Source organism: Podarcis melisellensis (assembly GCF_964234715.1).
Source record: "Podarcis melisellensis genome assembly, chromosome: 11".
In the NCBI taxonomy this organism is placed as follows: domain Eukaryota; kingdom Metazoa; phylum Chordata; class Lepidosauria; order Squamata; family Lacertidae; genus Podarcis; species Podarcis melisellensis.
In genome coordinates, this window is record NC_138543.1 from 8896144 (window position 1) to 8918779 (window position 22636).

Below are 22636 nucleotides of genomic sequence, written 5' to 3' on the forward strand. Positions count from 1 at the left end.
CAGCAGCAGTCATCCTGTAATGCTTCATAATGTAACAGGCTATAAGTGTGCCAGTTCTGCCAAGTCCAGCTGCGTGGAACACAAATAAGCTCGTTCTTTTTTCTGGCTTTTGCAAACATATCCTCAGTCAGGCTTTATCATGCTTTATTCTCCCTCTGCAAACCACAATTGCTTGGGCCCTACATTTCTTAGGCCAGGCCTTCACAAAAAGCAACCCCAAGCACATCAGGCCATGTATCTGGTATGTGTGTGTGGGGGGGGGGGGAACGACACTATATAAGCTCAGTCATACATCACATGCTCTGCATGCAAAAGGTCTCTGGTTAAATCTCCAGCATTTCCAGTTAATAGGATCCATCGGGATGTAGATGATGAGGTTGCCCTTTTTCTGCTTCTGGAAAGCCACTGCCAGTCAGAGCAGACAGCCCTGGGCTAGATCCACCAATAGACTTGTTATGAGGCAGTTACCTATGTTCCTATTCTGGCTTGAGATAATACTCTTTTCTGTAACTGACAGTATCCTCTGTGGTCAACTCAGAGTGCCCTGTTGATGTATTTTATAAACAAATTTAAACAGTAAATGGCCTGAGCAGATCCAAGCCTGGATGAGGCTCCTCAGCTTTCATCAATCTCTTCCAGTGGTATGGAGATGCTCCTGAGCTGAGCCACCTGTGGCCCTCTGGGGAAATGGCGGGGGGGGGGGTACCCAATTTTCAACAACTCTGCTCCCTCCTAATCCCAAGTTGCTCACAGCTCACCCCATTCAGGAAGTGCTCTCCAACCTGTTTGGATTCAACACGCTGTATCTGTAATCAAAATTTTCTAAACTGCACCAAAGGCATACCTGGACATAAGGTGGCAGCCAAAAGTTTGTTCTGGAAGGGATCTTTCAAAGTGAGCTTAGCTTTCGATACCCAGATTTGTAATATACAAAAAAGCAAACTGAAATATATCCATATGTTATTCTGTAAGGATGTTCACCTTTATTGTTACTTCTAAAGGCTTGAGCTGCATACTGTCACTTTTCCACCATAAAAAACTTTCATACCTCCTGGGTGACTTATGATGAGGCTTACCTGTAGCAGGTGGCCTTGCTAGAATGCTCTTTATTTACTACACATTTATGCGGGTAACTTATTTATTTCACATTTGTGCTTGTTACAGTTTAGTGGAATCCACTGGAACACAGGCCGAAAGCAGAATCTTTAGAGGCTCACTGCTCCCATTTCTCAGACTCTATCTAAACTATGTATGATTAGCAAGATTCCACATGGAAGTTGGAAGTAGTAACCTAGCAAGAGGCCACAGCATAGGGATAAGATGGAAGAAAAAGCAGACTTCCAACATCCTAATGACAGAGATGTCAGAATCCTTGCAGTACAAATGATTTTTAAGAGAAACTGGTGTGATTTTGGTCAAATTGCTAAAAAATAATAATGCTGCTTAATGGCTGAACTAAGTGATGGTTAATAATGCATGCTGTGAGTGCTATCGCAAAAAGTTAGTGTCAATTACTTTAACTCATGATTCCTGTACCTTTGCAATGAACTGCTATAGCACCTTCAGCGTTTTCACAAATACTTAGGAATGTTCTGATGATGGCATCATTAGGTATACTTCCATCAGCAAAGAAGAGTTCATAATGCTCAAACCCTGCATCTTTAAATCTCCTTGCATCATACACTCTCTTGTTCAGACGGATTATAGTGGTAACATTATGTCTTCTGAAGTAGGGAAAATAGGCCTCGGGGGCGTGATGTGGGTAACCTGGAAGAAAGGAACCAAGGAACATTTACGGCAGTGTAGAACAAAATATCAAGCAAGCCACCCAAAAGACCCCACCAAAACCTATCAACCCAGCCCGTTTTCAAATACTGATTTCTATAGTTCAGCTATGTCCAACCGGTCGGCCGCGATCGACAGGTAGATCCCAGGAAGATCGCAGCTGGTCGCAGGATCCTTATAGATCACAAGATTCAAAGCAATGTATAATGAATGTTTGCGCCCCCTGCCCCGTTCCTACGTAGCTTCAAAAGGGCGATCATTTCTAGTCTGCTGCTGAAATTAGTTGGCTTTGTTGTTTTGTGTGCTTGTTAGTGTTGTAGTTAATGGTTAGCTCCCCCCCAAAAAAAATCTCAACAACTCTGGCCTTTCCCTCCTAAAATAAGTCCCTCCTCCCTCCAATGACTATGGGTAGATCACAGCCAGTTTTTTTATATTGGGAGTAGATCACAGTCTCTTGGAAGTTGGACATGGCTGCTATAGTTGGTAACGCAATAAGTAACAGAGTAATGTATTGTTTCCACCGCAAGTGCCTCTATCTTTTAAACATACCATTTTCAATTTTACTTCTTGAGTGTGGGCCACTGAAGGCAATGAATTTTTTGGGTATTATCCAGTTAAAGTCTCCATTTTCAGCCCTCTGTTAAGAAAACAGAAGAATTGTTTACTTCATCCCTAAAGCATCCCTGACATTAGTCACATTTGCTTCGGTGAACATAGTGAGGATGACGAGGAATGCTGATGTAAGGTTTTGCAGAATAAGAATGTGTAATTCCGATTTCATCTGGGATTATAGACCACATGCTCTCACACTGTCATGCGACAGCCTTAAGTGTATTGAAACATCTTTTTGTTATTTACCTTACTTTCCTTGACTCCACATACTTAGATATAGACTATCTTGAAAACAGAAAAAATCAAGAGCTATAAGTAATGCATGCCAATTTTAAGCAAAGACAGTCTCAGCAGTAATTATAAGTAGACATCAGTAAACAGAATGATGCTTACCTCATAGTGTTCATATTCATCTACATCAAATGAATTGAAATCAAGGAAGCCATACCGCAAAGCCTAAAATTTGCAAGAGAGTAACTTTAAAAACAACAACATAAGCCTTGTAGAATGGACCGTAAATGATCACTTTTACTGTGTCTCTTTTACCATTCCATATTATCTACATTGTCTGAACTAAAACTTTACTTATGTAAATGATACATGCGAAACACTCAGAAATTGCTGTGTAAGTGTAATTTATGACTACTACCCATGCAGTCACTCCTGCTCACACAATGGAATTTATTTATTTAAAACACATTGGGTCGTCACAAAGCTAATAAAAATAAACAACAGCTGGCTTACTGACCAGTGAAAGCCCACTCCTGAGGATCAGAGGACCCTGAATGATGCATTGTTTGGAATGAGAGGCTGCAAGAAGAGGGGGACTGATAGAATTTGGGGAGTGGGAGACATCGTACAAACAAGTACAGTCTAATCTCACTATGGACCCAAACCATAATTCTGATCTGGCTTATTTCCCCCTCTTCTTAATTATCCAATGTTTTGGAAGAGTAATCTTTCAGATTTCAAACTGTCCAGAATCCCATAAGGTTCTGATCAAAATACAGGGTTCCGGATCACATGGAATTTATTTCACTAACCTTATTTACCGCCTGAAAGCAGTCGAGCAGCGTTAGATGAAAACTGCAGGTACCAAACGCAGCATCCCTGCAAGGCACACAAGTGTGAACTCAATGTTGGCCAACTTTCCTAAGGAAAATTTTTAAGGCTTCCTGACTTGGCTACAACACACTCTAGCTAGTGATTTCTATTAAGAGTCATACCTCGGGTTAAATATGCTTCGAGTTGAGCGCGTTTGAGTTGTGCTCCTCGGCAACCCGGAAGTAACGGAGCTTGTTACTTCCGGGTTTCACAGCTTACACATGCGCAGACGCTCAAAAGGACATCACGCACATGCGCAGACGTGCCGCCGCTAGTTATGTTTACCTCTAGACGTGAACAGAGCTCCGGAACGGACCCCGTTCGTATCTAGAGGTACCACTGTAGTTAACAGCAAGCAGATAAATACTTGTCAAAAGGACATTTGAACCGTTCCCTAGTTTTGTGGCACACAATTACTGCTTTTCCAGCAAAAGTCAAATGGTCTCAATGTATGGGCACTGGTTCCCTAAGCCACACCAGTGGTGCAGTGCCATGGCAAGGAAGGATCTTGTTGTGGCTGGTTGCCTTGCTCTCTTGGGTCAACAGCAAATGCAAGAGAAATGGCAGAGAGGTCAGACTGGCTCACTCCACTAGCTGGAGTCTGCCCATCCTTGCTGCCCACGGCCAACCTGCCCCTTTCTTGAGAGCTCTCCAGCCAGCAGATGCTGCAAGCTTCACTGAGGCTCACGCTAACCACCATGATGAGATGAGAGGAGTATTCAGGTCCATGCGGGGAGCATCCTGTGCCAAGCTAAGTCCCAACTGCTCGATTCGTTTTCTGGAATGATCTGCCCTGCATGTGTGTTGAATTCTCAGCTCTGGGTTCATTTGCTATGCTAGGCACTAGTCAGCCGCAGGTGGAAAAATAAATTGCTGCACTTGGAAGCTGTGTTGTCATGGGGGCAAAATCCACTAGCCGTTTAAGTAAGTAGCTAGCTTGGCCCCCCATCAACCTTGAAGCCTGTGGTTGCAATCCAATAAACACTTATTGGAGGGGAGCTTTGCTGAACTCAGTGCAGCTTACCTGACATGAATAGGATTGCACTGTGTTTGTGTCTACATGTAGAGCACTCCAATCTATCATATGAGAAGTGTTCAGCTGGTGTAAACACAAAACTATATTTTAGGGATCAGTAACTAAACAACAGTGTTAAAAATTGTTTCCTTAACACATTTTGCCATAGCAAATTGCATTGGGCTTCCCTACCTGGTTTATTTTTGATTAAGGATACAGTGGTGCCCCGCAAGACGAACGCCTCGCAAGACGAAAAACCCGCTAGACGAAAGGGTTTTCCGTTTTGGAGGCGCTTCGCAAAACGAATTTCCCTATGGGCTTCCTTCGCAAGACGAAAGCCCATAGGGAAATCTCCAGGGACAGCGGGGAAGTGCAGCGCGTCTTCCCCACTGTCCTCGGACCTCCTCTGAAGCCTGGCGATGGGGCGGAGAGCTCTCCGCCCCATCGCCAGCCTCCTCCGAAGGCTTGCGGTGGGAGGAGGGTTTTCCTCCCTACCGCCAACATTCAGAATGCTGTTCTGAATGTTGGCGGTGGGGAGGAAAAACCCTCCTCCCACCGCAAGTCCCAGGAACAGAGGAGAAGCGCTGCGCGCCTTCCCCTCTGTTCCCGGACCTGTCCTGAAGGCTTGCGGTGGGAGGAGGGCTTTCCTCCCCACCGCCAACATTCAGAATGCTGTTCTGAATGTTGGCGGTGGGGAGGAAAAACCCTCCTCCCACCGCAAGTCCCGGGAACAGAGGAGAAGCGCTGCGCGCCTTCCCCTCTGTTCTCGGACCTGTCTTGAAGGCTTGCGGTGGGAGGAGGGCTTTCCTCCCCACCGCCAACATTCAGAATGCTGTTCTGAATGTTGGCGGTGGGGACGAAAAACCCTCCTCCCACCGCAAGTCACGGGAACAGAGGAGAAGCGCTGCGCGCCTTCCCCTCTGTTCTCGGACCTGTGCTGAAGGCTTGCGGTGGGGAGAAAAGCCCTTCTCCGCACCGCCAGCCTGGCAAGCGGTCTCCATAGGAACACATTAATTGATTTTTAATGCATTCCTATGGGAAACCGTGCTTCGCAAGACGAAAAACTCGCAAGACGAAAAAACTTGCGGAACGAATTAATTTCGTCTTGCGAGGCACCACTGTAGTAGCGTATTTTTCGCTCCATAGGGCGCACCTGACCATAGGGCGCACCTAGTTTTCAGAGGGGGAAATCAAGGGGAAAATTATGACACCCCCCCCCCCAGCTCTGGGAGCAGTGAACAGCGCTCTTTAAAGGGGCTGCGCATCTTCTGCTGGATTTTCTGGGAGGTGGGGGAATTCCCTCACTTCTCGCAAAAGCCCGCAGAAGCTGCACGCTCTTTAAAGGGCGTGTGGCTCCTGTGGGCTTTTCTACGAGGTGGGAGAAGGGACTGATGTGGCCAGTCAGTCCCTTCTCCCTCCTGGGGAAAAGCCCGCAATAGCGCATGGAGCTTGTGTGCAGCTCTTGGGGGCTTTTCCCGCCTGCCTCCCCCCTGCATTCGCTCCATAGGACGCACACACATTTTCCCTTGCTTTTTAGGAGGGAAAAAGTGCGTCCTATAGAGTGAAAAATACGGTAAGTCTTGAGCACGCATGTAAAAAAGATCTAGAAAAATCTTCACCAATCAGGTGCTCTCCAGAGGTTTTGGAGTTTAACTCCCATCCTCCCTAATCACTGACCATATTCTTTGGGGTGGATGGGAGCTGAATTCTAACAGCATCTGGAAAGCACTAAGTTAGTGAAGGCTGAGGTAGGAATTCCAAATGGGCAGTGGATCAGTTTCTCCCCCTGCCCTGCCCCATCTGCCAAGAAAGGGTAAAATGAATATTTTTAAAGGATGGGTGGTTTTAATACATGCTTTCATTTACCTGAAAGGAAGATATGTCACATTTTCAGACACTAAATGCCTGTATATGTTTTCTGGAGATTCCCTCAGATATATTATCTATTTTGGAAAGAGAGAGGAGAAAAAGGGGGAGGAAACATTCATATGGTACTTTTAAGTTAACTACAAGATAATATTTTCTGCAATTCTCCCACCCCCCAAAGCAAGGCATACAGTAGGACAAAGGATAGTGTGCATACAGTGATACAGAGAACTGGCTATAAAGTAACATGGTGGTCAATACAAAGCCAGAAAAAAGGCAAATAGAACCAATAACCATTCTGCATACATAAAGGCTGTTCAAGCTCCAGAAAGTGTTATTGAAGTAGAATTGCAGATCAGAATTAGGTTCCAGTTCAAAACATTGCTACGTTTTCTTCATGAGCCATTAGCATGCCCCAAGAAATTTTCAGAACCGTCAAATGGGTCAGTTTTTAAACTAACAGGATTGGCTACAGAAGACTTTGCCTGCACAGCAGACTGGCATGTAAGCAACCCAAGCCCAGTGTTATGGTTACTACTGGTACAACCATGTTGGTGCCAATTCACACAAACTGCTTTTCCCAAGGAGCACAGCACCCACGTGATTTGGCAACTCTGGCGGAATCCACACCATATCCACAATATATAAGCTAGGCCTGACTCTCACAACCAGTCTCCACCTGCTTGCAAAGGTGAGACTCCTATCTGTACTACTTATTTTTATAGTGTGGTAAACAAATAACCTCTGGAATCATATGCCTAACTTTGTCATACAGGAAATGCAAATTATTTTAAGCCTCCATCAGCACAAGACACGAACTGTGACTGTTCTCAAACCGCCTATTTAAACATTATTTTAAATACTAAACAGTTTGCAATGAAAATTTATAGAACTATGCTTCATTAAAAATGAAAATATAAAATACAGCATAGGCAAAGTTTAGCAACTGTACACACTTCTATCAAGTTTCACCCTCCCCAGTTTTTAGTCCTTAAAATATTAAAAATGCTAGGTGATTCAATTTTTGCAATCAGCCTTCCTAAACAACTGTGCTCTCCTAGTAGACAAAACAAAGGATAAAATTATAGGCAAAAGATAATTCAGCAGCTGCAATTCTTGATTATCCAATTAGCATTCCCAATACAATATGGCTGTACACAAAACAATTATCCATTGCATGGACTGAAGAGACACGCCATGTTTCAATAACATGCAAGTCCTGTTTTGATGAACAGATGCTACACAAAGTAGCACAGCTGGGTAGTTTTAGTCTCTGGAGTTACTGGTCTTAAGAGGGGACCCCTGCTTACATGGCAATCTGGATTCGGTTACTTCAAAATGTGGGGGAAATGAGCATTGTTGCACTTGGGGACCCTCCTGCACATTGATTAGTAGGGCGCTGGAATCGTGTCACAACACTCTCAGTGGCTTGTACGTTCAACAGCACAAGCTATTACTGTTAATCTTGAAGGAGAGCTTCGCTGGCTATATATGCACTGATGGAGTGAATAACAGGACCCCCCACCCCACCACTACAAGGGCTTAGAAATTAGAAGCACTGCACTTGGAAAACTACCTTGCTTAAATTTCTTTTTAAGAAATGCAGCTTCAAATTGCTTTGAACACAATGCTGTCCTACAAACAAGTAAAATACTATTGCAGAAATGTGCGGGTTCTTCGGGAGCTGCTTCTACGTAAAAGCTAAAGTGGGACGGAACATCTGCTGTAAAACCTCCTAAATTCATGTACACCTGCATCTGCTGGGCGAGAGCTGTGGACAGTAAGGCTGGGAAGTTCTGGTATACTTCATAAGTGATAACCTATTAAAACCATGTCCTAAGAAAGATCATCTCTTCCGTAAGGATGTAGCAATGGTATAATAAGGTGAGGGTGGGGGGAATCAGTGGAAGAAAGCAGTTTTCTAATGGGGGACACATCAATTGTTAAGGTCACTCCCGGTGGAGTACAGGGTCAGGTTTAAGCTGCTGGTTTTGACCTTTAAAGCCCTATGCGGCCTAGGACCCACATGCCTACGGGACTGCCTCTCCTGGTATGCCCCGCGGAGGACCTTAAGGCCCACAAATAACAACACTTTGGAGGTCCCGAGCCTCAAGGAGCTTAGATTGGTCTCAACTAGGGCCAGGCCTTTTCAGCACTGGCCCCGACATAGTGGAACGCTCTGTCACAAGAGACTAGGGCCCTGCGGGACTTGGCATCTTTCCACAGGGCCTACAAGACAGAGCTGTTCCACCTGGCCTTTGGTTTCGACTCGGTCTGACCCTTATGCTTCCCTCCCCTTATGGTCTTGATTTATCAGCTACTTTAAAATGAGGCTGCATTTTAAATTGCATTTTAACCTGTATTTTAAATTGGTCCCCCCCTCTTTTCTCCCTATTATGTTTTTACTGTGATTTTACCTCTAGCCAGGGAGGGTGGGGTATAAATAAAATTATTTATTATTATTAGTCATGATTTATCTGCCAGAGCTGTCTCCTCATCTTGCTCTAAGACAGGGGTGAGGAATCTCCAGCCCATTGGTCCATCTTGGCCTGCCAGGTCATTTCCCTTCACAAGCCACACCCACCTATCCATCAGCTGACAACACTAGGTGGTGTCCGCAGGTATTGTGGGGCCAATCCTGCTGGGTTGTTGCTTTCCCACTGCCTTCTTTGCAGGAAATGTGTTGGTGAAGCAGACCTCTCCACCCGCCACAGTGGGTCTGTCACGGCTAAAAATTGGCCGCTGTTCCTTTAATGCTAAAAGAACTAAGTCAGCATTAGTCAGCGGCCTACAATGACTCATGCAACCCTTCACCAAATTGCACCTGTATATATAGAGTGGCCAATGTTAGTGTTGGGTGTGGGTTGGTTGGATGATAGAAAGCTAGTTGTGTTTGGTGTGGGTAAAAGCTGTTGTCGTGGTTGAAGAAGACAACTTTTTAAGAATACAGTGGTGCCCCGCAAGACGAACGCCTCGCAAGACGAAAAACCCGCTAGACGAAAGGGTTTTCCGTTTTGGAGGCGCTTCGCAAGACGAATTTCCCTATGGGCTTGCTTCGCAAGAAGAAAGCCCATAGGGAAATCTCCGGGGACCTCTTTTAAATGCTAGCAGTGGGGAGCAAAGCCTTCCCCCCCCCCTCCGGCCTTCAGAAGAGGTCCAGGAAGGCCGGGGGGGGCAAAAGGCTTTGCTCCCCACCGCCAGCATTTTAAAAGCAGTCCGGGATAGCAGGGAAGCGCTTCTCGCTATCCCGGAGGGCTTTTGAAGACAGGCGGGGGGAGCAAAGACTTTTGCCCCCCGCCCGCCTTCAGAAGAGGTCCTGGACAGCGGAGAAACAGCGCTGCGTTTCTCTGCTCTCCCGGGAAGGCAGGCAGGGGGGAGCAAAGACTTTTGCCCCCCGCCAGCCTTCAGAAGAGGTCCTGGACCTCTTCTGAAGGCGGGCGGGCGGCAAAAGTCTTTGTCCCCCCTGCCTGCCTTCCCGGGGGCTTTTAAATCGCCCCGGGACAGCGGAGAATTCCTCCGCTGTTCCGGGGCGATTTTAAAATGCTGGCGGGCGGCAGCGCTGCCGCCCGCCAGCATTTTAAGATCGCCCCGGACAGCGGAGAATTCCTCCGCTGTCCCGGGGTTTTTAAAATGCTGGTGGGAGGCAGCGAAGCCTTCGCTGCCGCCCGCCAGCATTTTAAGATCGCCCCGGGACAGCGGAGAAGTCAGGCGGGGGGGAAGCAAAGACTTTCGCCCCCCGCCAGTCTTCAGAAGAGGTTGGGGGACAGACTGTCCCCGGACCTGGTCTGAAGGCGGTTTCCATAGGAACGCATTAATTGATTTTCAGTGCATTCCTATGGGAAACCGTGCTTCGCAAGACGAAAAACTCGCAAGACGAAAAGACTTGCGGAACGAATTAATTTCGTCTTGCGAGGCACCACTGTAAAAGCAGCATTCTGCAAAGTACTCTTTGTGCCAGCTAGGGTCTGAGGACCAGGCAAAGGAGGTCAGAACCTTTTTCTTTTTCAAACACTGACAGGGTCAACTGAACCAATGGATTCAAGTTACAAGAAAGGAGATTCCGACGAAACATCAGGAAGAACTTCCTGACAGTAGGAGCTGTTCAACAGGGGAAGAGACTCCCTTGGGAGGTAGTGGACTCCAGTTTTTAAGCAGAGGTTGGATGGCCATCTGTCATGGATCCTTTGGATGATATTCCTACATTGCAGGGGGTTGGACTAGATGACCCTCGGGGTCCCTTCTAACTCTACAATTCTATGATAATATGATTCTAAGTCTAATAACAACCTCCCTACCAAGCACAGAGTCCATAACTACTTATTTTCAACAGTACTTCAGCAAAACAATCTCCCAGATCATTCAATGGCCCACTGACATGAGCCTATTGAGCGTTATTACTTTCCCCAGTCAGACACAAGCATGTAAAAACATTACAAATCTTCAGAACAGGTGATGCTTTTGTTTTAAATGGTTCTGGATGCAAGTGCGCGCAAGCTTGTGAATGTATCATCAACCAATAGCTTTATTTTCTTCAAAACTCAGCCCAAGGTACCGTGTAGACATCACTAGCTGGCTGTAACCCTGGTTAAAGGATGAAGAGTGGTTCATCAGACTTCACAATCCCTGCCCCAGCCCTTCTCTGCTTCGGTGTGTATTCCTTTTGCTCACTAAATCATTGGTACAGATACCGAATCATTGCATAGACAGGCACAGAGGTTCAAGTGCAAGAGGGAAGGTCCATTCCAGATTCTTTAACCATGGTTAAGAAATGGGTAGCTGTTTATCTGCTCCTGTGGCAGGAAGTATAACTGAATTGGCATTTCTATACCCTATCAGTCATGCAATATTCTGGGGAAATATAATATACAACTGATCTGAGTTAAAGTTAAAACAGTTGACTTGTGGTCAAGTGTGCGAGAGAGAGAAACCTGTGGAAGTTAAGTGCATATTTTTATGTTTAGAAAAAGTAGAACTTTAAGCCCTTGTATTCTATAGATTTTGTTTTGTTTTTTTAAATAGCAACTCTTCATCAGCTTTACAAAAGAGCGGGAAAGAAAGCATCACAGAAAGACAGAAAATAAATAAATACAGCAGAAATGACTTTCCTAAGCCAAGGCACAAACATAACTCATAAACTGTTTACAATAATAACAAAAAGACTACAGAAACAACTTGCCTAGTGGGCAGAACCAGTACCCTGGCTTCCTGGCAGTGGGTTACTATTGCTTTCTGGGAGGGTTGATACAGTGGGGAGGTCAGCGCAGTGCAAATCCACTGTTAGAACCAATCTGACACTCCTGCCTGTGTGTTTGCACTGCCCTGACCTCCCAGCTGCCTAATGCCTCTTGGTAGACAACAGCAACTCAGCAGCCAGGAAGCTAGAGTAGCAGCTGCACTCTACCAAGAGACACCTTCTGTAAGTAAGTATAAAAATGAAGAGTCACAGGAGAAGGCAAACATTGAGACCTTGCAGAGATCAAAGAAGAAGATTGTATGTTATTCCTTGTGGAAATGAGACACAACTACACTGGTGAAATATGCATCCTTAGAGGGAAAGAAAACATTGTAAGGGGGGAAAAACCAGCACAACCCACTACAGGTTTTAGAAAAGAGACAGGACACAAGTACACACATGCCCGTTTGCTTAAATGTAGAGAAGGCTATGAAAGCCAACACAAGATACACAAGAAACCCTGTTGGTATCAAATCCCCATGCATTAATGTAGAAATTTTAAATTTAATTTCAGGTACTACTGGAAGTACTAATGGAAAGGTTAGATATTTGAATGTTACATCAGCAGTGGTGATTTTGCTTCAGCAGCTCCATCTAAAATAAGGTTACATCTAGAAAAGTTGGCAAACTGAACCTAGGAAGGATTAAGGAAAAAAAACGAAGAACACAAGAGGTGAAGGAAACTGCTTACCCTGAAGGAAGAAGATGAGAAAATAAAGTACACAGAGATGAGTCCTGGAGATGACCTGAATTACAGCAATTCTTGAGGGTAGGACCCAAGAAGGGTAGCCCTCCAAAAGGACATAATTAGTGCCAAGCCTGAGAAAAAGAAACACTGTTACTAAGTTAATGCAGGATTTGGGATACAGAGCTGAGATGGAGGCAGGAGACAAAGGAGAAGGACAGGAAACACAGGAGCTATTTCTGAATTAAAACAGACAAAGAGAGTCAGAAGAAAGGATATTAACCGGCGAAATAATAGAGATCAAAAGCACCCACTTCAGAAGTAATCTCAAAGTATATTTCTATCTGCTAACAAAGAACTATAAACCTCTCTAGCTAATGCAGTTCTGCCTTTTAAGGCTGGTATTTTAACTGAGCAAAACTAAAACTAAAGCTATGACGTCTTATTTCACAGCATCATTACTCTGGTACCAAATATTTCATGTATCAGCCTCCCTCAATGCGATGACCTCAGGATGTTTCAGACTACAGCTCCTTTCAGTCCCAGCCATCTTAATGACCAATGGTCAGGGACGATGGGGGTGTTAAACATCTGAAGAGCACCAGGTCAATGAAGGTTGTCACATATCCTTTTCCAGCAGCACACACATGCTGCTCAATTTAATATATATCACAATTACATACAGATGATTTGTGATGAAACCTACCCAAAAATCATGTTCAAGGCACTAACAGATTGTTTAACCATCCCATTAATTATTTTGAGTTTTCACTCATTATTTGAAATGCTTCTTTCTTCTGTTTCTAAAGTTCAGGTCCCCAAATAACCCAGTTTTTGATACGGTATACCACAAGAAACTCTTATTGAAAGATCCAAGAGAGCAAATGGCCTGACAGGAAAAGACAAACAGAAGAAACTACATCACCTACAAACACTGAAAACATAAATGAGAATGCCATTAATGATTCATGATCTTCATGGAATGAAGAACACCACATTCAGATTCATTTTCTGAAAACATTCTAGATACAACAGGTATGATAAACAGTTTTCTTAATTTGAGATTTTACCTTATTTGGCTTAAGGTTATATGTGGTAATTTGAATTGTAAACCCAATTATCACTGGAGCATTCAAGGACCACTGATTTCAAGGCATGTCTAATATTTTCTCAATAACACTCTCACTATCCTTCAGTTCTTTGGTTCTATGTTTATTTCCAAAATAAAACTTGTAGGAATAGCACTATTTGCAGTGCTGTAGTCACTTGCATGATTATGTATTATTCTTAGATATATCTGAAATCAACAGCCCCAGAGTAACATCTAAAAATGCATTTAATACATTCATGCAGGGGTATGTGAAATATATCATTTCTTTTTTTGAAGGGGGGATGTCAAGGTATCAGTAGGTTAATATAACCACCTACAAAACATTGAAAAACAACAACAAATATTTTATTGTAACTCCTTTTACTCGAAAGCATTAACATTCTGGTGATAATAAATGGATAACTCTACAGTGTTTGTTTATTTATTAAATTTCTATTCAATTACTATTAGTTTCATACAGCTGCAGTCATAGAAATCAATAATAGGAAGACAGTAAAACTTGCCATATTGAGAACTGTCAAATTCTCTGTGCGTAAAGGACACCACACAATATCTAGAAGAACAGCCACAACAACTAGACAATTAGCACTACAGATTTACTACTTTCTGGTTAAAATCCCACTCCCACGGAAAACGTTCAAGTTGTCCTCTATAAACATCAAGCAAAAGTTTAAAGCTAAACAGTAAAAACAGCTTAGGAATACAATGCTCCACTAGGCAGCAGTGATTCAGGAGTAAAATGACACATTTCTTACATTGAATACAAATGCTACTCCTTCCTGAATTTGTTATAATTACTCCCACAAAATGGAAACACTGAGAATGCTTCCATATGACAAGGCAAGCCACGAAAGCACTGGCTCTTGTATTTCCACTGACACGACTCATAAATTGAATCCTGCCCAAAGAAAACAATCTTTTTGTTTTGATTTGTTTTGTCTTAGATGGTGTGTGTGTGTATGTATATGCTGCAGCAGGAATACCAAAGGAGTCAAGAAGGAATACCTCTTTTTTTAATTACACCTGCTATCTGAAGCTTTTATATTACCGTATTTTTCGCCCCATAGGACGCACCTAATTTTTTTTGGGGGGGGGGAATAAAGAAAAAAAAATACCCCCCCAGGCACGGGGCAGGCGCGGGGGAAGCCCGAGCTTCCCCCGAGCCCAGCCCCCAGAACAGCCTGCTATCCACAAGCCTAGGGAGATAGCAGGTCTCCCCAGGCTTGCGGAGAGGTGCGCGAAGCCTGGGCACGCTCTTCAGTGCGCACCAGGCTTCGGAATGCAGGCATCTCTGCGCCACCCTCCGGAGCCTCGCGTGGGGATCCGGAGGGTGTTGCAGAGCTGCAGGAAGCCCTGGAGTGTAGGCAGCTCTGCACTACCCTCCGTAGCCCCGCATGGCTTTGCGCCGGGATCCGGAGGGTGGCGCAGAGCTGCAGGAAGCCGGGAAAGGCCTGCATTCGCCCTATAGGACGCACACACATTTCCCCTTCATTTTTGGAGGGGAAAAAGTGCGTCCTATTGGGCGAAAAAATACGGTAATTAACATTTAAAAAGTGTTGCAATTAATTGAAGACACGTTTTTAATTAGTCAAAATGTGTTTTGCAAATAATCTAACCAATTGACCAAACATTTAAGAAATCTAAAGGCAAATAAAATCAAAGAATCGCATGGGGAAACCATGTTCAAGAATACAATATAGCAGGCACCCCCAAACTCAGCCCTCCAGATGTTTTGGGGACTACAATTCCCATCATCCCTGACTACTGGTCCTGTTAGCTAGGGATGATGGGAGTTGTAGTCCCAAAACATCTGGAGGGCTGAGTTTGGGGGTGCCTGCAATATAGCAACTGCAAGGATAGCTCTGGAAGGAGAAGACCATACATTCAGTTGCATTCACACCCCCTTCTAGCTCTAACTTCTCCTACATTGTGACAACTGCATAATGCACCAGTGTAGGCAGGGTTTATTGTTCTAAGTTGGACAGGACAAATCAAGAACCATATCCATGCCAACGTGTGATCATTGCTTAACAGGGTATGAATAACGTAGCTCTTTGAACGGGAATCCTGCTCAAGCTGAACTTCCACTCAGCTGGAGAAGAATTCTGGACACACCATGCGACTTTCAGAAACTGCAAACCAAGCCACACTGTACAGAGCAGCTTATATCCCTTTGAAGATTAGAGAAAGAAGGATCCAAAACATATTGTCTACAACAGGTATCTTTGGTATGAAAAAAGTAAAGTTACAATTCAATAAACTTTTAAAGCAATTTAAGCTTTGTGCAGCCTGGACATATCAGAAGGAGCATTATTGTTGAGAAAAATTATTTTCCAACTTTCTACCTTCAGCACAGAACTTTTTTGAGATTTGCATGCCCATTTAAGCAGTTCGGCACATTGCAATGGATTCTAGAGTACGCTGTAGAGAAGGACGTTGTCCGCAACCTGGTGCCTCCCCATTACGTTTTGGACTAAAAGTACAGCCCACACAAATAACATGCCCTCTACTCCAGGGGTGGAGAACATTCTTCAGCCTAACAGCTGGAGTCCCTTGTGGAGAATCTTTTGTGATGGGCAGGGTCAGAGGTAAAAGTGTGGTCCATTCCATCCATTCAAAACTCAAAGTATTCAACCCTAATTTCTCCTCCCTTCATCCAAGGAAGCAAGAGGCATGGTTACACAGTTCAAGTTCATATTCCGGACTTGAGGAGTATGTACAGCAGTGCCAATGATGGATGTGGCCTGGGGAAGAGGGAGAGAGCATGGTTCCAAGGGCCAGAGAGGCATAGAGGGCCACATTTAGTCCCAAGTCTGAAGCTCCCCATGCCTGCTGTACCCATTGCTGGACCTCTGTGGTTACTTGAAGGAAATGTACTTTCCACATAGAAATCTTAACTGAATCATATACTAGAAATTACACTAAGGCTGCAATTCTCAGCACATTTACTTGAATGTTAACACCATGCTGATCAGCAAGACTTATTTCAAAGAAAGTATGTTTAGGATGGGAGTGTTAATGTGAAATGTACCATTCTTTTCCAGAAATATGATCTGTGAGAGAAAGCTCACATTGCACATTGCCCCTTCTGTGCCACTGTGCCCATGTGCCAGGAGGCAACCATGAGTAAGATGCTCTTCAGGAATGCATGTCCACCATTACTGATTGGCTCATTGATGTACCCCTTCGTGTCCAAGGAAACCCAGGATTTCCTTGGACAGAGTTTGGTTTATTACATGGTTCCCATTCTTTTCCCCTTATTAATACTGATGCATATGGGATTACGCTTCCAGTCGTACAGGGTTCATTCTAGAAGGATGCTCTGGTCTGGCGCCATGGATATGTGTCAAAGCTATTCCGCCTTCCCAAAAAATCTGCGTGCTTTGTGAGTTATGTTTTTCGTTATGCCCACTTTACTTTTTTGTATTTGAAATGTGCCAACAAAAATAAATTAAAAGTAAAAACACAACTATTCCTCACGGGCATGGTTTGTCCTCCATTGTATTTTAACACTGTTCCCTTAAACTAGCCCCACTTAATTCCCAGTTGTCCCAATTCAATTGCTGTTTTAAAAAAAGTCTTTCTTCTTCAAAACTTCAAAACCCTGGACTGTTTATAATAGAGTATAACTAGATCTACCAGTGGGCCTGATCCGTGGTTTTTTTTCCTGGGGGGGTATTCAAATGTACACAGTACTGGCATCTTTTTTTCTAGAAGAAAAGCACTGGGCCTGATCCTTATCTTCCTCACAACCCCGCTTGTCAGGTTGATGTCCCTGACTCATCTATCAATCACATGACATCACAATGACCACCAGGTGACTAGTTTTTGCATTGATCTGTGCATGGAAGCCAGGACAGATCAGCTGAGCACTGGGGCTTGCAGAGAACTGCACTTGAGGCTATGTAGGTCCAGCGACATCTTCACCTGTCTCACATGGTATCATATATGACATCTGGTTTAGCAAGGCAGGTGAGCTTGCCAAAATGGTCTGGCATTAAATAAATCCATATATCTAGTAATAAGAGTAACAGCAGCAACAAGTGAGGGGGAAATGGAGAAAGAAAATGGGCTTAGGGAAAAAACTGTAAAGCAGTTTTATCCTGTGAATGCATTCCTTTTCCAAAACTGGGGGCAAAAGGACATGAACCACAAGTTACTTGATCACTAGACATGAAGGGGCAGGGACGACACAGGCTTGTGGGTCTTTGACAGTTTAAAAGTTAAACATTAGAATACTTACTGCGTAACAGCCTATGAGGAAGGCTGCGTTGACTTGCTTTTTCTGATCAAAGCCAGTATAATGAACAATCTTCTTTCTTAACATGGTAAAGGACTGTACCAAGGAAATAAACAATGGAGTTATAATCCAACTCCTTGCATTATAAAAAGTTGCATTTGAGTCATATTTAAGTACTAAGCACACATAGAAAACAGCCTCATTTGGTAACACGTAGTTATATCGTTACATTTTATTTAAGACATAATTCAAATAATTACTTCTTTGTCAATGTCTTTCTACAACAAAGGACACTGGGACCCAGAATAGATAGTAATGAAGGTTGAAATGGTAAGAAGAAAATTAAATGAGCTAGAAGATCAAATAGCCAAAGCTAAAATATAATTTAATGAAACAATTCTGAAGTCCACAATATAGGTAACATAAGTGTTTGAGTCAGGAACAAAAGAGCTTGTGTAAACATGAGGTTATTATGAGAAGCAATTTCCTCAACTTTGCTGTTTTAAAGGGTCTTTTGTAAACTTTACTTGACCCAGACAATGTGAAATTTATTTACACACCTCAGAGATTCATTAGTCATTTATAGAAGAGCAATAAAAAATAAGCACCCTAACATAAATTTGAACCTATAGTGCTGTCCTTCTCTAGACATGCTCTTATAAACCTCTAACGCCTGAGCAAACAGCTTCCCTGTTCACTGAAAAATAATTAAAAGGCCACATTCACACCATACTTTTAAAGCACTGCGATACCACTTTAAACTATCATGGCTTTCCCCAAAGAAACCTGGGGTGCATAGTTTGTTAATGGTGCGATGGCTGTTAAAAGTGTTTTCACAGCACTTTAAATGTATGGTGTTAGTGTGGCCCAAGCAGAGTAATTGGAATGTGAAGATCCAACAGTAATCCCATAACCAGCTCCTCCACATAATACTTCAAATTCCAAACTTACAATTTATCAGAGCTCCACAGCAAACATCACTTTAAGTCTTGCAGCTGTGTGCAACTGCTGAGTCACAAACTTCAGTTTTCACTGTTTAACTTTGCAACCGCATTTCAAAGGCTGAATGAAAGCATATTTGCAGCTTCTGTTTTTTTTATTCTACAATGTCTTCCCAATAGGCATTTTTCCCCATCTACTATCAGAAATTCTTGCACTAAATAACTTGAAAAAATGTGGAAAAGCCTGGAAAATAGTATGACTTATTTGACTAGATGAGCCATTTCTTCAGCATGCTGGCTATCCCAAGATCCCTCACACTACTACATAGTACAGTTTTAAGGCTTAATTGCCATTATATACTACTACAGTTCTATGAAACACCCGAGGGTATTCTTTTTGTAAAAACTTGAAAATAACAGATTGCCTTGTCAACTGTTCCATCTGATCATAAAGGAAAAAGAAAATAGATTACAAGCTTGTGGTAATCTGTAGCAGGATCTGTAGCAGGGAAGAACAGCAACTAGATGTATTTAACCTTCACAGAATCCATGAGGAGCAAAACTAGTTTTACTTCTTCTAGTTATTTGTTCCAACATTACAGCGGAGGTGGAATCTGGGGAGTTGGTTTCCTAATTATTTTAAAGGGGAGACCACAGCCTAACTTTGGGGGGTCTTAGGGAGGTAATCCAAGAAGCACTTCTGCTAGGACTTTTGGCTGTGCAACATAATTTCCCCTCCCCCTCCTTTCCTCACACACCTCCTAAATTTGCTCTGGGTCCCCCACCCCAGCTCTCTGAAACATATTTGGGGAGACAGAGCACAGGATGCACAGGGAGAGCTGAGTGTGGGGAAATTCCATTACGTAAGTAATTTTCAATTTTATATTGATCAAAAGATTAAATATCATGCTGCTGAATAGACTAGGGCAGAGTGCCTCAGAGCTTTTGTCATTTATTTTTTTTTGCTTGCCTCTTGCGTAATGCTGAATGATGCTCCACAAGGAGCTACAACTTGATCCCTCGTGTGGGTGCCGCACATCATCTATGGGGGCCCTATATTTGACTTAGAATCCCACCCATTTTGTTACAGTACAAGATACATTTTCCTTAAAATGTTAAAAACAACAGGGTATGTTTATTATAAAGAACCAGTATTTTAATTGTCAAGAGGTGCTGGCAAGCATTGTTAAGATTTATTTTTTTTAATGAAGAAGATAAAACCCACTGAAATACATATTATCTTCAGACACTGGCAGGTTGCCAGAAACAAGGAATTCCATGGGGGAGGGGGCACTTCCACTCCAATTGTGTTTCTTAGTAAGTTTATTTTGTCTGTGATACCATGAGGACTTTTAAGTTCCATGGTTTTCAGATTCTTGCCTTCTGCCTTTATCCATTAACCACAGAATGAATTCCCTGTTATTTGTACTCCAAAATAAAAGCAGGCAAGTTCTACCACATTATTCTACCACATTATTCATCCCCACCCTTTTGCCAAACCCAAACACACACAAAGACACACACACACCATTCTCTGGACTACCCATATGAACACCAACCTAAATCCCTATCACTATTTTCTGCCAGTGAATATAAAGTAGTAAAACCAGTAAACACATGAACTTCAAGTGAATAATGTTCACTCCCAAGCAACATTTTATAAAGGAACATAATAACATACAAACCATTGAGTACAAATTCATTTTTACCTTCAATTTTTTATTTAGCTTGCAACAGTATCTGTAAATCATTGCCAGATTGAGTGGGCCAAAATCTGCATAGAAACTTGGGGAAAGGGGGCGGGTGGGTAAGAGAGGGGTGAAGAAGAAAAAAAGTTCGCTTAAACTGAAATACTTCGGTTGAAACGGCTGTTCAAAATAACTACATCCCTCCTCAACTCTGCCAGCGCTGCCCACATAAGCCGGCATTATAGCTGACATACCACTTATTCAGATTCGCTTCTAGATTACTGTTCGAATACGTTGCAATTATCGGTGGAAAAACAATTATGTAACCCTCATACATATTGTAAAACATCTCTGCTGGATTACAATGTCAGTGTGTGTTGAAACAATTTGGGAATTTTCTGTAAAACAATTTGCAGACATTGTTTTTTAGAAAAGTCAGTCTGAAAGGTAACAATGCAGAAATTACAAAAGCTTGTTAGCACCCTGTTAAAACCCTTCAAAATATTTGTTGCAAATTAAAATATATACTGAAGGTGACAAGAACTGAATTTGCCCACTGGATCTCTGAATAATTCTTATTCTGTCCTTGCCTCCTACCAATCAGTCTCTGCCGTGGGTGTTTAATTCAGGAATATCTACCAAAGGCGACCCACAAAGGATGCTGCCTATTTCTTGCTGAACAGGCCTCTGATCTGAGGCTGTATTTTTTCAGAAAACAGGATGCTTGCAATGACGTAGCAAAGATACAGAATCTTCATTAAGCAGTTTATACTGGCTACACGCAGTTTTCCCTCAAAGTATGACCTATTCAGGTGATCCACAGAAAGGCTGATGAACAGTTGAGACCATCTGTTCTTGTGTCTGCATGACTGCTTCTTCTTTTTTTTAAACAAGGGAAACTGAAATTGTTTCCATGAAGACCATATTATAAAAAGCAAGCTAACAAGGCACTGACTCATGGTCCATGGACAACAAATTTCATAATATGGCACTGGCATCATCTACAATCGTTTTCTGAAATGTACCAGTTAAAGGCTATTTTAAAATATCATCTATGTATATGGCTTTGAGGGCCTGTTTGGTGTAGTAGCTAGGGTGCTGGACTAGGACCCGGAAACCAGGGTTCAAATCTCCACTCAGCCAATAGGTTTACTGGGACTCCCACTCTAATCTACTTCACAGGGTTGCTGTGAGGAGAAATTGAGATGAGAACTGTGTGTGTGTGTGTGTGTGTATAAAATATTAAGTGGTCCCTCAAGAACCTTGCTATTTTTTAGTTGGGGATATGCAATTTGCTGCTATAAGACCTAGTGATGGCTACTTTTTTGGTTAAACTAATTACAGTCATACCTCGGGTTGAAGTTGCTTCAGGTTAAGCATTTTCGGGTTGCACTCCATGGCAACCCAGAAGTAACAGGATGTGTTACTTCTGGGTTTCGCCACTCGCACATGCACAGATGCTCAAAATGAAGTCACGTGCATGCGCAGAAGCAGCAAATCGTGAGCCGTGCATGTGCAGACGCGGGTTGCGTTCACTTCAAGATGTGAACAGGGCTCCGGAACGGATCCCGTTCGCATCCAGACGTACCACTGTAATGGAACAATCAATGGTTACTAGTGGAGACAACATAGGCTCAGAAACAGTATGGCTCCCCAGCAATATACTACTGGTGGGGAACAACAGTGGGAGAGGGCTGTTGCCTTCACATCCTGCTTATAGGCTTCCCATAGACATCTGGTTGGCTGCTGTGGGGAACAGGATATTAGACCAGACAGTCCTTTGGTTTGGTCCAGCAGAGATGTTCTTACATTGTTTGGTTACCTTCAACCATCTTACTTGATCCTATGGGCCAGATTCAACTAATGAGTCCTGCTAGTGGAAGGAAGCAAGCACAAGGACTTCTGCTAGTACAAGGGGGCTTTTCCTCTGTCTCTTCCCCTGTGCCTCCCCCAACTGGCTCAGGGGGTGGGTGGGAGAACACCCAGAACAGTGTATAGGGGGAGGAGAGGGGAAATGGTTTGTCTGGCAAGCTGAAACACTTGCACTGACTGAATGATTGCCCTAGTGCTTTGCTGAATTTCTCCCATTATATTTTCCCTTCAGGCACAGGGATATTATAATAATACCTGTTATGATAAAGATTCCTATTACATCCTCATGCTGCTTTATTTCACTGTGCTGAAGAACAAGGGAATAATATTATACTTACTTCTCATATACAAATTCATCATCTACGCAGAAATAATGTGTGCTTGAGCTACCACTCTTTGGTTTGTGGAAGAGAATGGCAAAATAAACACGATCTGAAATTGAAAAAAACAGGCATGAAACTAGTAGTTGTCATGAAAGCCAATA

General features: G+C 43.2%; 2 protein-coding genes and 1 long non-coding RNA gene across 3 annotated transcripts in view; 1 reads left to right on the forward strand and 2 right to left on the reverse strand.

The window, feature by feature from the left end:
• LOC309379942 (dual specificity protein phosphatase CDC14C-like) overlaps positions 1-13047 on the reverse strand; it is a gene marked incomplete at both ends in the record, with an annotated part of 13978 nt that extends 931 nt beyond the window's left edge. Inside the window, 8 exons of the mRNA XM_081929468.1 lie at positions 5-69; positions 1537-1767; positions 2335-2422; positions 2791-2853; positions 3441-3507; positions 6383-6459; positions 12307-12361; positions 13007-13047. Coding sequence (XP_081785594.1) covers positions 5-69; positions 1537-1767; positions 2335-2422; positions 2791-2853; positions 3441-3507; positions 6383-6459; positions 12307-12361; positions 13007-13047 — 687 coding nt within the window. The remainder of the gene's footprint in view (positions 1-4; positions 70-1536; positions 1768-2334; positions 2423-2790; positions 2854-3440; positions 3508-6382; positions 6460-12306; positions 12362-13006) is intronic.
• Positions 1-22636, reverse strand: part of LOC309380655 (dual specificity protein phosphatase CDC14B-like) — a 66459-nt gene that overhangs the window by 27150 nt on the left and 16673 nt on the right. Inside the window, exons 2-4 of the mRNA XM_081930852.1 lie at positions 22491-22584; positions 20302-20377; positions 17655-17747 (exon numbers count right to left, since the gene is read on the reverse strand). Of these exons, the coding sequence (XP_081786978.1) occupies positions 17655-17747; positions 20302-20377; positions 22491-22584 (263 nt within the window). The remainder of the gene's footprint in view (positions 1-17654; positions 17748-20301; positions 20378-22490; positions 22585-22636) is intronic.
• On the forward strand, positions 4600-6312 carry LOC309380744. The gene is made up of 2 exons (XR_014173101.1): positions 4600-4737; positions 6095-6312. It is a non-coding gene; the product is annotated as an uncharacterized lncRNA (long non-coding RNA).